The 17,172-nt window shown below is 38.1% G+C and overlaps 1 protein-coding gene across 4 annotated transcripts in view; it reads right to left on the reverse strand.

The window, feature by feature from the left end:
* Positions 1-17,172, reverse strand: part of TBK1 (TANK binding kinase 1) — a 59,149-nt gene that overhangs the window by 2,445 nt on the left and 39,532 nt on the right. For 3 of the 4 annotated variants that reach the window (XM_075013639.1, XM_075013656.1, XM_075013648.1), the window contains 9 exons: positions 15,761-15,836; positions 9,647-9,768; positions 9,469-9,545; positions 9,089-9,128; positions 7,390-7,491; positions 7,210-7,306; positions 5,600-5,706; positions 5,037-5,108; positions 601-3,425 (listed from right to left, as the gene is read on the reverse strand). In XM_075013639.1, the coding sequence (XP_074869740.1) occupies positions 3,374-3,425; positions 5,037-5,108; positions 5,600-5,706; positions 7,210-7,306; positions 7,390-7,491; positions 9,089-9,128; positions 9,469-9,545; positions 9,647-9,768; positions 15,761-15,836 (745 nt within the window). In that variant the 3' untranslated portion in view covers positions 601-3,373. Of the gene's footprint in view, positions 1-600; positions 3,426-5,036; positions 5,109-5,599; positions 5,707-7,209; positions 7,307-7,389; positions 7,492-9,088; positions 9,129-9,468; positions 9,546-9,646; positions 9,769-15,760; positions 15,837-17,172 lie in introns of those variants that run through there. The other variant, XR_012648107.1, reaches the window with a different exon arrangement.

Below are 17,172 nucleotides of genomic sequence, written 5' to 3' on the forward strand. Positions count from 1 at the left end.
GATTAAAACATAACACTATAACCCTAAAGTAGTCATCCAGTTTCAGAGGGCAAAAACCCTAATATTATCAGTTGACTTTCTTGGCTATTATCTTCTATGTCAAGGACTGTTGGTCATAACTCAGCCAATCTCACACATGGCTCACCACACACCATGCATGAAGGACTAAAGACAATAATGGATGTTTCATAAGAAAGTAATCACTAATATCCTTAACTGATTACTTCAAGTCCATTAGCCAGTTGGTACCAAATTACTTTTTCAAGCAATTTAACTAACCTTTACGTGTCAGTGGTAGGTTTACAATACTAATACCAGCAATATTTTAAAATAAATATTTTATGAAGCAACATGATGGCAAAAAATTAAAATGTTCATCCTTGTTAAAGTAGTAAGCAGCTGTACACTATGGCAGTAGTTCTCAACCCATGTTCCACAGCACACTGGTGTGCCATGAGAACTTCATGGGTGCCATGAAATTTTGTCAATTCCTCCTTGCCACAGCTTTTTACAGAGCTATCCCAGGGGGAAACTGATGACCCCATGCCAGCTTGGGCTCAAGCAGCAAGGCTGCCTGCTCCCTGCTGTGTCAAGGAGAGAGGGAGGGAGGGCGGGAGCCTGTTGGAGATCGGAGCAGGTTTAAATGTCACGTCCCCAACTCCAACAGGCAAGCGGGGAGGGGCAACATTGAAGAGCAATCAATTCAGCTCAAAAAAGTGGGTTTGCTGTGGAATCCTTTGTTGCACTGAAGCATGCCATGTTACTGAAAAGGTTGGGACTATGGTATACAAACTATCTTTACAACTACTTCTTCCCATTCAGACTGCTTCAGTGTAAGAATAACAACATTCCTCTTTCATTTCTCTTTTCTCTGAGAAATATCTTTCAACAAACAAATATTTGTTTTGCTAAGTTAAAATAATGTACAAAATAACGGCATAGAAACAAAGGAACTGATCCTTCAAACACCTTTCCACATAAAGTTTAGTAACATTCAGCAGGATTACCAATGTGCTTGCACAATCAGGCCCTAAAATATTCCCATAATTTAAATACTTCAAAAGTAAACATCTTTAAATTACATGGCTAACCCAGAAAAAACTGATTGCTTTTTTTGGGGGGTAGGGGGCGGCAGAATTGCTGCACCATACATAGAAGTAAATGATATTTGTAAAGTTTAGTTAATATTTCCTTTGACACTTAATTCTTACCAAAAACAACAAGCAACTATACACAAGTACCCAGTAAGAGAAACTGTAAAGCAAAGTGTATCCTGCTTTAATACTGCACCAACCACCAGAAACACCAACTTCCTAACTTCTACTTTAAGTATAAAATATATTTTAATGTTTTGACATTTTTATTCTTACACAGGGAGAGAAGAAAGCTGGGAATAAACATCACAGAACTGAGTCTTACACACCTGTACCTGTTACTGGTGCTTTTTATTTGGTTGCATGTTGCATGATTTTACTATTGTTATAGAAAGTGCAAAATAATCCAGGACTTATCTATGTGAGAGGCTACATATTACTGTTAATGTTCCCTCTATTTTTTTACCATCCATATATGGAATAAATTTTGTTATATGCACTGAGGTATGTTTGGATGTGCACCATCAGTAACACATGCTGCCAGCTGTGAATGCTCTCCCTATCAGCTCAGCTTACAAGGGATACTACCCTACATGCCTTATTGCATACTGGAATGATATGGAACTGTTGACCATCTATGGCATTGTCTTAAAGGAGAAAGAATGAGGCTCTTGTTCCAGAAGATCCATGATCCTTGAATGCTCTCTCTCAACAATATATGGTGGTAAGACTCAGGATATTTGATTCCCTTTTAATTTCATAAGCTTTTGAGTGGACAGCTTTCTTCTCTGTGTTCTGGGGCTGAGTTGTGCAGCACTGGAAGAACAGGGTGTAATATTAACTTTGTATTCGGGGTTGGGCTGGGTACGGTTACTGGTTTTGAATGTGCTAACTTTTCTATTTAGTAGCTGCTTTTGGTTTCAAATAATTTTTGTTAGATGCCAGAAGCCTTCACTGTGGGGCATCACAGACATAAGAAAATATTACTATATTTCTCCCCAATTTTAGCATTTTCTTAGTCACAATCCATGACACTGTACTTTGTTGATTTTGGTCCCTTTCTTAAAATCATTTAAAAAAAACAGATATTTTGCTGATGTTAAGGTAGCCCTGAAGCAAGATGAAATTTGGTTTATGACATCAACACTAAATTCCCATAATACTGAGTCATGTTTATTCTTCTGTTTTAAAGATCTTTCAGTTTACATGTGGAAGACTTATAAATGCTGTTTTAGTAAAAGCTCACATTTTACTCATGGTGAGAACAAAGTCTCAAGGGCAGTTTTAAGGACAGCAAGCTCTACAAAAGGGATTCAGATTTTCCGCTACTTAAAATTTTGAACTTTGAGCTATGATTTAACACACTAGATATCTGAACTCTTATACGCATGTGAGCCTAATGTATATGTTAGCCAAATGATTATCATGGAGACAATGGCACCTAACATGAACAGGACTAAAAAACTTGTGCATTTATTTTCTCACACACAGGTAGACTGTTAATTTGGTAGACAAGGGGGAACAAACTATCTCCTCTTTTTGTCCTAAGTGCATGCTGTTCATGTTGAATTACAGAAGCAAAGACAAAATTAAATAGTCTTCATTCAAATACTGTAGCTGAGGATGAGTCACTGAGTAGATTCTGAAAAAACACTCTTGTGATTAAGGGGACCCCAAGTGCACTTTAAAGCAGTGGTGCCCAAATTGTTCCTGTCATGACTCCTTACCAGTAATGGAATCTGTGCACCTCCCTGGCCCTCCCCAAATACTGCACAGGCATTTGGGCTCCCATCTCATCCCCCGTGGGGTCTGACTTGGGTCCTGATATGTGCCTCCTCAAACGTTACTCCACATTACTAAGGGGGATCGCCATACCGTTTGAGGATCACGGCTTTAAAAACTATTATTTACTTTTCTGAATGAAGGCTAGTTCAAGCCACAAATTCTCTTTCAAGAAACAAAAGTAAATCATGGCTCAAAAGTTGAGATTCCAGGGAAATGAGTGTTGACATAGCAATGTGCTTGCCATAATCCTTTGCAAGAGTTCCTTGAAGGGATAAAATTTATAATCATTTAAAAAAATTAACAGTAATTCAATTTTAACATTAACAAAAGAGACATATTTGTTGTATTTACAGTATATACATATTTACATACTTTTAAATACTAGAGTTGCAGAAGAAAATATCTGGCTACAGAATGGTATTTCTTCATTTAAATGCCCCTTACAGCACTTTTTTCTGTAAAACACAAACAGTCTTTTCAGGCACCTTTGTTGACTAGATGCAGTCTACATTCCGTAGGCCACCATCCACAGTCAAAGCACCAAATCTAAAGTGAAAGAAACATTTTATTTTTAGTCTATTAAAATAGATGTAATACACAAATTAACCCTTACTCTAGAATAAAATTAAAACATTGTATTTCTTCTCTGAGTTAATTTACTCATAATTTAATTATGTTCTTTCCCCACTCCTGCCACACCCCACTACACATTTCTTAAAGAAACAAAAAAGCAGTAACGTAGCACTTTAAAGACTAACAAAATAATTTATTTGGTGAGCTTTCGTGGGACAGACCCACTTCTTCAGACCATAGCCGTACCAGAACAGACTCAATATTTAAGCCTTGGAGGCACACAAAGAGTGTGCATAGAACAGGACACTGCACGATGTAAGGAGAGACTGAGAATCAGAAACAAATGAGTTCTTACTCCAGCACTACCATGGACTCACTAACTCACTGGGAGGTGTTAGGCCAGGCGTGGCCAACAATTTTTGATGGAGGGGGGCACACTTCAAGACTTTGGAAAATGATCAAGGGCTGCATTCTTCCATCATATTAATTAGGAGGTACAGGATCTGGGACGGAGGATGGGTGCAGGGGAGAGCCTGGAGTAAGGGATTGGGGTGCAGGAGGGGATGTGGGATCTGGGAGGGAGTGCAGGTGAAGGAGGTGGTTGTGACCTGGGGCAAGGGACTGCCACAAACATATCATAATATCTCCACAGCATTCTACACACTAGGAAATTGACCCATGTCTATTAACTGCCATATGCAATGGATCCCTGTGAATCAGTGAATGCTAGTACAGACAAAACAAAATCAGTTTCAGTGCCATTGAAGAAAGCATTGTTTTAGCATGGTTATGTTTTTTTTCTGGGGGAATGCACAGGAATGGAGTTCTGGCACTGTTTTTCCCCCAGTCCTGTGGCTGGCATTGTCTCTGTGCCCTGTTGGCTTCCAGCTGCAGGGCTGTGGGTCCCACCCCTGTCGGGGATCCTGCGGCTGAGGGTGCCAGAACTCAAGTCCTGCTGGCAGCCTTTTTTCTAGAAAAAAGCACTGGTTACAAAAAATATGATTGCCTTATTTTCCCAGTCCTATTTCGTTACAGCTCACGCTAAAACTGCAGAATGACTAATACAGATTGGTAACTTTCCATTGTTATTTAACTTAAAGTGGTATCTGAAAATTTAAAAAGTTTAAATACAAGTCTGTGGATCTTATCTAAATCCAGCATTCACCCCTCAGAGTAACACTTATTTCCATTAGACAGTACTGGATAATTTCAGCTCTGTTGCTGCTTTTACTTGCATCACAAATTAACTTCCATAGTAGTGTAACAAATACAATACAAGCTTTAATATCCAGCATCCCCTGGGAACAGGAGATGCTGGATAATAAAAGTACTGGTTATTTGAGCGTGCCGGTTACTCGAGCGGCAGCTAACATGGATTTTATTACAGCATTGTTTTCAAATAAAGACAACAACTATAGCTAAATCAGCTTGAAACATGTCTCATAGCAGCAATTTGGAAATGGGAGTCTACGCTGCAGTTGTCCAATAGATAAAATTTCCCATTACCTTGTTTACTGTAACCATTTACTTCCATACCAAATTATAACCTCCCCCACCAAAAAGTAAAAGAAAATTATTATTTGCCTTTCTAAAATGTGGTTATTTTCAGCTAGTTCTTTAACAACACCTTCCATTTCCTCCTTCAGTTTCTTCATACTGTATAACAGAAAGCAAAAGAAAGGTCTTTAGTGATTATAAACAGTTTTATGCATTGCCTGACAGTTTTAATGTTACATTCATTATTAAGTAAATGTGTCAAAATGGTATAATAGAAACAGTTTCTCTAATAAAAGATCTGGAAGAAAAATATTCTGACTCTGCCCAAGCATTACAAACACATCACAATGAAGTTTGCAGTAACAGCAATCATGCAGAATAAGAGGTTGTCTTGAGAACAAAATCTGACAAAAGCAATAAATGAAACAGCGAATGGTATGATTTTCCTCCCCATATCCACAAGTGCATTAGCATTAAAAAATACCAGTTTGTTTTTGTAATAGACAGAAAATGTCCATTCTTTATGCAGTAGCCACTTAACTACTTTGAAAAAGGAAAGGCAAGTTTTGTCAACAATAAAAACTCAAATTTTCTCTAATTCCTCTATAGAAAGCATGTGAAAGTATTACAATTATCCTTCAGATTCTTACCCAAGAGTCATTTCCACTAAAGTGTTTGAACTTGGATAGACTGGATTCATTGTATGTTTGATCCCAGTGGAAGCGGCAAATGTTTTCTGTCGCAAAGTTTCTTGTAACTGCAATAAATAAATAAGCTAATGAAGGAACAAGACCACAGATCAACCAACTGCCACGTGCATTTTTCCATGCCCACCGTCAAATATTCCTCTGCCACGATACCTACAAAAGCCATGATAATGGTTAGGTATCTGTTGTGCTGCCTATCATACTGAGCAGTATTGACTCTGCACTCTCTGCTGCTTGTCTGATATATTCTCACATCTTACACTTTGTAAGATCTCTAGAAGAGACTCCCTCCATTGCATGGTTGTACAGAGCTTAGCACAAACAGGGTCTGATCCACGACTGGGGCCTCTAGGCACTATAATAAATAACACTATTAAAAATGACAGTAGTGACACTGCACCTCTCATATTTTTGCTCAGGCAGATCAGCTGGATTTCCCTCATTTTTTACACTCATGTTTTCAAAGAAAAAAAAATAATTTTGTTATACTAAGATATGTTTATTTGCTACCAGACTTTTTTCTGTATTTGGGGACAATGTATAATGAAGACTAATATGTATAATGTCCAAGTGTCCGAAACATTTAACACATTTAATGAATGGTTAGATTCTGCAGAAGAAAACAAGAAATACACTTTCCTGTCTCTGACTTTTTCCCAGTAACCTGGGTTTTGAACTGATTCTGGTGGCTCTGAACAGATTCACACTCCAAATGGCAACTGTCCAAGAGCTAAACCATTCAATAAATCCTGCCTCCTGGAAGAGATTTAAACAGTTTCTTCCATTTTATATTGTTCCTAAAATGTGTTTTTAAGCTGAAAAATGACTGTAAAAATGGCATTGTGGGATTTTATTGTCTTGTTGTTCAGGCACTAGTTTGGGACACAAGAATCCTAGTCTAACTCGTCCACAGACACAGAGAGGTGGCCGTGTTAGCCTGTAGTCTAACAAAACAAAACAGCAGTCATGTAGCATTTTAAAGACTAACAAAATGATTTATGCAGGTGATGAGTTTTCACGGGACAGACCCAGTTCTTCAGATCTACAGCATTTCTAGTGCAGACTGACATCTATAAGTACAGAGGTCCAAACACAGACAGAGAAACCTTGTGCAAATCTTTGCACCTCAATTCCTATCTATAAAATGATGAGGATAATGCACCTCTACATCAGAAGGAAGTTCTGATGATAAATTCATTAATGTTCAAGATGCTCAGATATTATGATGATGGAAGCCACATAAAAAGATTGATATGGAATCACTGAAAAACATCTTAAGTTGCTCATTAGTTTTGGTTGTTTTTAAAATGGTTGATCCTGTAAACTCAGTTTGGACTCTGAATCAGGTGGAGATCTATCCACTTCACACATCACCAGCAATACAATTTCCACAAGCCAAACTATTACATCTATGCAGTCCTATTAATTTCAATAGGTTTGCACAGGTGTGATTGGAACTTGGTAAACCATGCTGATGTTGACGATGAGTGAAATGAACTAGACTTTTCTCTTTATTCAATCTAAAAATGGCACATAATTTAGGACCAGTATACCTCATTTATATAGTCTTGGTATTTGGATACTTCTTCTTCAATATCAAAACACTGGCTTGTGAGTGTCAGTAACTGTTTCCTTAAAAGCAGCATCTTTCTGGAAAAAATAAAATAAACAGGCAATCAGCAAAAATCATGGTACTGTCACACTGCTGAACTCTTAATGAATCAATCTCTTGCCTCATCCAGTCCTCTGCCTTGTCCAGAAAAGTCTCATACTTGCGCAGACATTCATCTTTGAATAGAGATATGGCTTTTGTGGCATGCAAATTCAACTTCTGCCTGCAATACAGAAAGAATCAACAGAATATTGTGGTATCACTTTGAGTACCTCATTCCCCAAACAATTTGTTTAAAGCTTTGAGGCATAGGGAGCATATATGAAGATTTAAAACATGTAAAACATCTTTCTCCAAATTATTCTGTTTCTTACTATAATGTAGTTATACTAGATGAACTGCCAGTTTATATTTAAGAAATAATTTCTAAGATGTTACAATTTCAAATGTCCATTTGAGGCAAAAAATTTGGCTAGTTTTAGCTTTTTTTTTTTTTTAAACAAAGTATGCACTCATACTACTTTTTTGCATTTGAAACTGCATCATATTTGAGGAAAGGAAATGATTGATAGACAGAAGAGAGGAACTTGTTATAACAATTATTTGAATTACAACAGTGCATAGAATACCGGGACACCACTATGCTAGGCACAATGCTAAGAATACAAAAAGCCCAACCATATACCGCAATAAGCTTACAGTCTAAGTATAAGACAAGTGGGGGACACAGATCAGCGAAAGGAGGACACAGTTAGACAATACTGGTAGGCCTCATAAGCAGTGGTCTCAGTACACCAGATGCCTAACCATGCTTGCATGTGTAAAGTCAGAAGTGGAATTGGGGGATGTGAAATTCTGAAAGAGTGAAATTCCATGGCAGCTTTTAGGCTTTTACTGAATAAAAGTCTTGAATGATGGCTACCTGGTAATTACCTGGGTGGTTTTTATACAGACAAAGTACGTTTCTCATTAATCTCACACAACTGTCATCTACCCATAAAGAAGTGCACAAAGCAGCTGAAATGAACACTGCTCACTTTCCTACCCAGCGATATATTCCTACATTAACACTGGATCGGCCAGCAAGTAATACTGCTGCCAACAGAAAGATCTAAGACTTAGGAGCCAAGTTCTCAGATCACCACCATGAAAATCATGGCAGCTGCAGAACAGAAAGCTACACTTTATGCCATTCTCTGTCAATATACTTTGGGGAATGTATGTAGTAAAATAAGATGTACTCAGGATCCCAAAGGCCACTTGCAGTCCCCAAAGGGAAAATATATGTAGAAGAAAAACAGTCATTCAAACCATAAGTGTGAAATCGATTTATTTATAGCAAAAGGCAAGACAAGATGGCAGTTAGAAGATACGCTGTCTGGAACACTAGTGGCCTATACACATGAATATTCTACCATTAATACCAACTATGGAGTTCCATTGGTGATACCAAAGGCAGAGCACTTTGGGAAGGACATCGACTGATGACATTCCTTAAAAGTTGCAAATTGGAAAAGACACAGGAATTAAAAATGGCTACTGGATACAAGGTATTTTACAGGCACATATGCCCTCGACAAAGACCATACCCACATTTCAAAGTATACAAAATTACCCCATATCTAGGAAGGAGATAATTATCATTAATAACATGCATATCATCTCTCTTCCTAGTGATTGACAGAGGTTAATATAAAGCTGCTGTCAGAAAGAGTTTATAATCTATATTAGACAAACAGGAATCAGCAGGAAAGGAAGTTGCCAAAGATTTGTCAGGAACATTAGCACAAGTGATATTTTTAATGTAATTTTACACTTACTTGTCAAACTTGTGGATTTGTTCCTCATTATAAGACAGTCCTAGTATCAGAGGAAACCAGAGAGATTACTGATATAATTTATAACTTAGCCATCATCCATAGTACAGAACTGTTTCTTCCTCTCTAGGTAAATATTAGGTACAAAGCATCGATGTTTAGTGTTTTTCAGTGCAGAGGTTTAAATTAATAAAACCAAAGTTGTGGTTCACGGATTCCTTCAGATTCTTTTTCTAACTGTTGTCCTACAGAGAACTGACGGCATATTCACTTTTGCTAGACATCTCTCCCCTTTATGATAAAAAAATATCAAACACTTATGGCTGACTTGTCCTTTATACTTTTAATTATTTTTAATGTATACCATGTAGAAGATTACTTACTACGTTCTGCTTTGTCTTTCTTGAATTGATAATAAATATCTGTGATAGAATTCAGCAATACTTGTAGCTTTTCTGGACTAGAAGGGGGTGGATGGAAACAAAAGGTTAATAATAATGAATGTAGGTCAGTCTAGAGATCAAAATATGCTCAGGCAATGAATGTGAAACTGTCACTTACTTTCGGTCTCGGGGATGTGTTCCTTCCTGATTTGCCCAGGTATCACCCAGCAATCCACCAGGAGACAGTTTATCTTCAATGTCCTGAAGACTGGTCTCAATTGTTCCCCGAGAGCTAGAAAGCTGCTTAAGAACAAAAGTTTCACCAACACCATTGCCAAAAATCACCAGTGATTTTGCACTCGATATGGGACTCAGTGCATTATCACTTATGATTACCACAACCACCTAGTCCTCACTTGTCTGTCTTCAAGTACCGGAATATTCCTAGACAACTTATGATATTTAGCAGCTAAAATGTTCACTTTAAGAACATACAAAACTTTTCCTGCTAATGCCATGTATCTTCTTTGGAGTTAATATTTCTACTAATTAACATTTATTATCTCAATAGATTAAATAGTATGTTCACTTCATCTCTCTTTCACCTGTCTTCATGCTTTTTCTCCTATGTTGCCCGCTCCTGGAATTTTTTTTCCTCATTCAGTGTATCAACTCTTTCTCCATAAAGCCTCCTAGCACCAAACTTCAACTATACAAATACTACAATCAACCCATTACAAAAGAGAAGTACAATACAGTAAAATAGTCTCCCTCTAAATCTCCCAATACATCTTGTGTTATTTATTCACACTGTTAATGCCACAGAAACAACACTGCTTGACAATATCAAGCTGGCTTTTGTTTTGGCTTGTATATAAAGAAACTATTAGCTGAATTCTTGTTGTATGATTTTATTTTTTTTTTAATTTCATTGAGGTGCGCTCCAGAATGAATTGAAATCCACTTTCACACAATGCCATACCAAATAACTTTCTAACCATAATACCTACTGAAAACAAACAATCCTTTCCATTGTATTTGCCCAGAGAAATGCATTATGTGCCTACCATTTTACTTTAATATCCTCTATTTCTGTAATTTGCTGATAAAACCTGTTGTTATTTCATCACAGCCACGCTCAGGAACACAACAGAAGCAGAGAACCAAGAAAAAGGCCAGCGGAGACACCATTAATATACCACCCTGAGTATGAGATTCCTGGCATGGCTGAGATTGTAATCTCCACCCCACGCCACGGCACAAGGAGTTAGCACAGGCACAGGGACAGTTAAAATCCTACAGGGAAGTGATGTGCAAAGTGAGGGGCTGGGCCCCTCAAGGGAGGATGCATGAAATTTCATAAGTGGGATGCAGCACAATTGGCTGCTGGGTTTCAGACTCATGCATTTCATTAAACATGTTGCCATAAACCTAATAAGTGGCCAGGGAGCTTGCAAACAGGGTATTTGCTAACAGGAGGGAGTTTTGAGAGGGGCTCTCCTGGTGAAGGAGGGGGCAATTTACAGCACCTTGGGATAAGTGGCTGTCTGGAGTGTGTGGGTGTTTGTGTTTGGGGGTTCTGGACTTGTGTTTCTCTATTTGTTTGGAGTTTTGAGTGCTGAGCTGTTCGTTTGTTTGAAAGGCTGTGCGCTCAGGCTAGCAGTTGGAAGCTGTGAGCCTTAATTAGAATTAGAAATCTAAAACACTCTGCTCATTGGTCAAACTGTAGCCAGCGGGAGGGACTATGAGGAAGGCCAGCGCTTTATAAACCCTGCCAGTAAGCAACCAGTAGGGACATAGATAGTTGGGTGTGTGATGACTGGGAGAATCATATGGTGACTTGCCTGCCTGGTGCAAAGGTTGCAGATCTCTCGAGGCATCTAGATAGACTTACATGTAGTGCTGGAGAGGAGCTGGTGGTCATGGTACATGTAGGTACCAATAATGTAGGAAGGTACAGGAGAGATGTCCTGGAGGCCAAATTTAGGAGGCTAGGAAAGAGACTGAAATCCAGGACCTCTATGGTGGCACTCTCAGAAATGCTTCCTGTTCCATGCACAGGGCCAGGTAGGCAGGCAGAATTTCAGAGTCTCAATGCATGGATGAGACAATGGCATAGGGAAGGAAGAATTTAGTTTTATTAGCAAGTGGGGCCACTTTTGGGATAGGAGAAGCCTATACAGGAAGGACGGGCTCCACCTAAACCAATGTGGATCCAGACTGCTGGCACTAAACATTAAAAAGGTCATAGAGCAGTTTCTAAACTAAGAGATGGGAGAGAGCCAATGGGTGCGAAGGAGCACTTGGATCGGATGGATACTTCTCTTAGAGGAGAGTCCATTGATAGAGATTCTCTAGGTTTTAGTCAGAAAGAGAGGAAAGGAGATGATAAAATGTGCACTAGATCAGGCAAGGAAGACTCATATATAAAAGAATCTAATACATCGGGGGGGCAGACAAACGAACCGTGGCACTTGTTTCAAATGCTTCGACACAAATGCTAGAAGTCTAACTCATAAGATGGGTGAACTAGAGTACTTCCTATTAAAGGAGGAGATTGACATAATAGGCATCACAGAAACCTGGTGGAATGAGGACAATCAGTGGGACACAATCATACCACAATATCAAATATACTGGAAGGACAGAATATGTCGTGCAGGTGGCAGTGACACTGTATGTGAAAAATAATAGTGAATCAAATGAAGTAAAAATCTTAAATAAATCAAAATGTTCCATAGAATCACTATGGTTAGTAATTCCATGCTCTAGTAGTAATAATATAGCAGTAGTGATATATATTATCAACCACCTGACCAGGACAGTGATAGTGACGTTGAAATGCTATGAGAGATTAGAGAGGCTATCAAAATTTAACAAATGAATAATAATAGGGGATTTCAATTATCCCCACACTGACTGGGTGCATGTCACCTCAGGACAAGATGCAGAGAGAAAATTTCTCAATGCCTTAAATGACTGCTTCTTGGAGCAGCTGGTACAGGAACCCACCCGGGGAGAGGAAATTTTCAGTTTAGTAGTAAGTGGAGTGCAGGATCTGGTCCAAGAGGTAACTATTACAGAACAGCTTGGGAATAGTGACCATAATATAGTAACATTTAACATTCCTGTGGTGGGAAGAACACCTCAAGCAGTCTAAAACTGTGGCATTTAATTTCAAAAAGGGGAATTACACAACAATGAAGAGGTTAGTTACAGAAGAATTAAAAGGTACAGTGACGAGAGTAAAATCCCTGCAAGCTGTATGGAAACTTTTCAAGCACACTGTAATAGAGGCCCAACTTAAATGTATGCCCCAAATTAAAAACATAGTAAGAGACCTAAAAAAGAGCCACCAAGGCTTAACCACCATGTAAAAGAAGCAGTGAGAAATAAAATAGGCATCTTTTAAAAAGTGGATGTCCAATCCTAGTGACAAATAGGAAGGAACATAAACACTGCCAAACTAAGTGTAAAAATTTAATAAGAAAAGCCAAAAAAGATTTTGAAGAACAGCTAGCCAAAAACTCAAAAAGTAAGAGCAAAATGTTTTTAAGTACATTAGAAGCAGGAAGCTTGCTAAAAATTCAGTGGGGCCCCTGGATGATCGAGATACACAAGGAGCAATCAAGGATGATAAAGTCACTGCAGAGAGACTAAATGATTTCTTTGCTTCAGTTTTCATGGTTGAGGATGTTAGGGAGATTCCCAAACCTGCACCGTCCCTCATAGGTGATGAATCTGAGAAACTGTCCCGGATTAAAGTGTCATTAGAGGAGGTTTTGGAACAAATACAAAAACTTAACAGTAACAAATCACCAGGACCGGATGGCGTTCACCCCAGGGTCCAGAAAGAACTCGAATGTGAAATTGTGGAATTATTAACTGTGATTTGTAACCTATCCTTTAGATCAGCTTCTGTACCGAAAGACAGCTAACATGACTCCAATATTTAAAAAAGGCTCTAGAGGCAACCCTGGCAATTAAAGATCAGTTAGTCTAACGTCAGTACTGGGCAAATTAATTGAAACAATAGTAAAGAATAAAATTGTAAGACACACAGAAGAACATAATTCGTTGGACAAAAGTCAACATGGTTTCTGTAAAGGGAAATCATGTCTTACTAACCTATTAGAATTCTTTGAAGGGGTTAACAAACAGATAGACAAGGGGGATCCAGTAGATATAGTATACTTAGATTTCCAGAAAGCCTTTGACAAAGTCCCTCACCAAAGGCTCTTGTGTAAATTAGGATGTCATGGGATAAGAGGGAAGACGCTTTAATGGATTGAAAACTGGTTAAAAGACTGCAAGCAAAGAGTAGGAATAAATGGTAAATTTTCTGAATGGAGAAAGGTAATGAGTTGTATTCCCCAAGAGCCAGTCCTCAGACCAATCCTATTCAACTTATTCATAAATGATCTAGAGAAAGGGGTGATCTAGTGAGGTGGTAAAGTTTGCGAATGATATTAAACTGTTCAAAATAGTCAAGACGAATGCAGACTGTGAAGAACTTCAAAAAGATCTCACCACACTGAGTGACTGGACAACAAAATGGCAAATGAAATTTAAGGTGGATAAATGTAAAGTAATGCACATTGGAAAAAAATAACCCCAGTATACATACAATAGGATGGGGGCTAATTTAGCTACAACTAATCAGGAAAGAGATCTTGGGGTATTGTGGATAGTTCTCCAAAAATACCCACTCAGTGTCCAGCAGTAGTCAAAAAAGCAAATAAGATGTTATGCATTATTAAAAAAGGGATAGAAAATAAGACAATATCTTACTGCCCCTATATAAAACTATGGTATGCCCACTTCTTGAATACTGCGTATAGATGTGGTCTCCTCCCATTGAAAAAGATATTTTGGCATCAGAAAAGGTTCAGAATAGGGCACCTAAAATGATTAGGGGTTTGGAATGGGTCCCATATGAGGAAAGGCTAAAAAGACCGGTACTTTTCAGTTAAGAAAAGAGGAAACTGAGGGGGGATACAATAGAGGTATATAAAATCATGAGCGGTGTGGAGAGGGTGAATAAAAAAGGTTATTTACTTGTTCCCATAATATAAGAACTAGAGGATGCCAGATGAAATTAATGGGTAGCAGGTTTAAAACTAATAAAAGGAAGTTCTTTTTCACACAGCTCAGTCAACCTGTGGAACTCCTTGCCAGAGGAGGCTGTGAAGGCTAGGACTATAACAGAGTTTAAAAAAAAAAGCTAGATAAATTCATAGAGCTTAGGTCCATAAAAAACTATTAGCCAGGGGGTAGGAATGGTGTCCCTGGCCTCTGTTTGTCAAAGGCTGAAAATGGATGGCAGGACACAAGTCACTTGGCCATTGTCTTTGGTCCACCCTCGCTGGGGCACCTGGCACTGGCCACTGTTGGCAGATAGGATACTGGGCTAGATGGACCTTTGGTCTGACCCAGTAATGGCCATTCTTATGTTACTGTTTTTATGTATGTGTATTCACATTTACATACGGACTGATAAAGTTTTTACTTTCTACATATCTACTTTCTTACATATGTCAAAAAGGTATTCTTCATATGAACAAATTTCCATCAGTTTGGATTACATTAGACAAGTGGGAGGGGGGCCCTGCTAATTGTAGGGATGAAAAGTTTGCTCATGCCCGCTGCAGGGTACCATATGGGACTATAGGCCATACTAAAGCTTTCTATTAGAAGTTCAAAGCTTCGCTTTCTCCACACCCCCACAAGAATCCTCCTAGTCTGTTCTGTATCTGACAAGTAAAACTACTCTATAATTTTCCATTCTCCTACTTGCATAACCCAGAGAAGAGGAACAACTTGGCTATAATACTATACTACCGTGAGACAAATATTAAATTCTCAATTATTTAATATCATTTCACAATTTCCCTTTTTTAATTTAAAACTGCAGATTTAAAAAAACATGGCAGTGATACTAGTCATACACATTTTAGAAAGTATGTGAAGAACTTTGGGATCATTCCAACTGAAATGCAAAATAAGTACATTTAAATTTTTTAAAGCCTGGGGCTAAAATTATAAATGGGATGACTATTTCAGTGACACATTATGCTTTCTACCATAATGTGCTAATATTAAGGGCTCTACTATACCGTTAGAAAATAAATACATTACAATTCTCATGCTAAAAGACTCTCAGAAGAAGAGGAAATCTGATAAGGAAATTTAGATTTTTTTTTGTACAAAGCATCTTTCAAAACTGCACCTTTAGACTTTTATGCAGGTACACTCAATATTAACGTAACTTATTACAATATTAGACACTTACACGCAATAATTTAGTGTGTATCTCTGAAATTTCATCCATTTCTGTTTCCACGTTGATCTGCATAAGATTCTCGTATCTGTCCATAAAATTATAATTCAGTTAAAAACATGACTGCTGTTCATGCCTTTGTGTTAAACAAATGACCAAACCAAGCAAACAAAATGTTTTGGGGATAATTTTGTTCCTAGAACTGCAAATAAGAAGTCAATACAATTGTCTACCATATCTCATCAAAATAACCTTTGACTTTGGAAACAGCTGATCTGAAAGTTGTCCTAAGTAACAAAACATAACACTAGTTCAGTAACACACTAAACTAGCTCCCTCATTCCATATTTATGCTGAACTGTAAAAATGTTTCAAACTACTTGCATTCCTAGCATTCCTGCTTTTCACTCATTACTTGTATCCTACAAATAGTTGAAACATCTGACAGTCACTTCAATCTATTTTTGAAATGTATCCCTTAAAATAGTCAAACACATCAAGCACCTGTTCTCTAATGACAAGAGAAACATCTTGGAAAATCTATTATAATCAAACATAGATCTGGCTGGTAGAACTGCCTATTACTATGTCAATTACTTCCCATTATAGCACCCTGTTTTCAACTGCATACAACTTTGTTAAACTTCAACCTCTCGGGTTGAAATTTTCACAACCAGGTGACTGCCTCAGACTGACTTTTTTTAGAAAATTTCAGCCAAATGATTCTGCTGTTTTCAAGAATGAATCTAAGGAAAAACACAGTGTTTGCCTGGATTAAGAAATGCTGGTGACTTTTTCCTTTTTGAAATGCAGTAGCATCACCATACTTTAATGCCAGGATTTGAAATTTGGCATTGAAGTGACCTTTATGTCAGGGATGTGCCTTTTGCTGACCCTGTGAAAATCTGCTTATATTTAAGCCTTTGTACAAGCCTTTGAAAAACTGCAGTTTTCATAAGCTCAGTAATGCTTCAGATATGATTTGCAGCTTATGTAACTATACATACCCTAGTAAACTAGCTAGCTTGATACAAAAAGGAAACAGAATGCCATGGTGCAGGCTTCAGTGTAAGCAGTACAAGCCTACCAAATCCTGCTAGGTAAATCTTCATTTGTGCAGCCATGCTACAGTGTCCTCACTTTTATTTCTAGCGTGCTAGCTGGAATACAGGAAACAAGGTCTCCCTACGTTAGTTGCAATTCATGCCTGGGCTACGTCTACACCTAGAAAAAACTTTGAAATGGCCATGCTAATGGCCAAATTGAAGAATACTAATGAGCTGCTGAAATGAATATTCAGCACCTCATTAGCATGCCACCGGCCGCAGCACTTCAAAAGTGCCATGATCGCTCGCACGCGGCTCATCCACACGGGGTACTTTTCAAAAGGACCCTGCAAACATCAGAATCCCCTTATTCCTATC

This window comes from Carettochelys insculpta, chromosome 1, assembly GCF_033958435.1.
Source record: "Carettochelys insculpta isolate YL-2023 chromosome 1, ASM3395843v1, whole genome shotgun sequence".
In the NCBI taxonomy this organism is placed as follows: Eukaryota; Metazoa; Chordata; order Testudines; family Carettochelyidae; genus Carettochelys; species Carettochelys insculpta.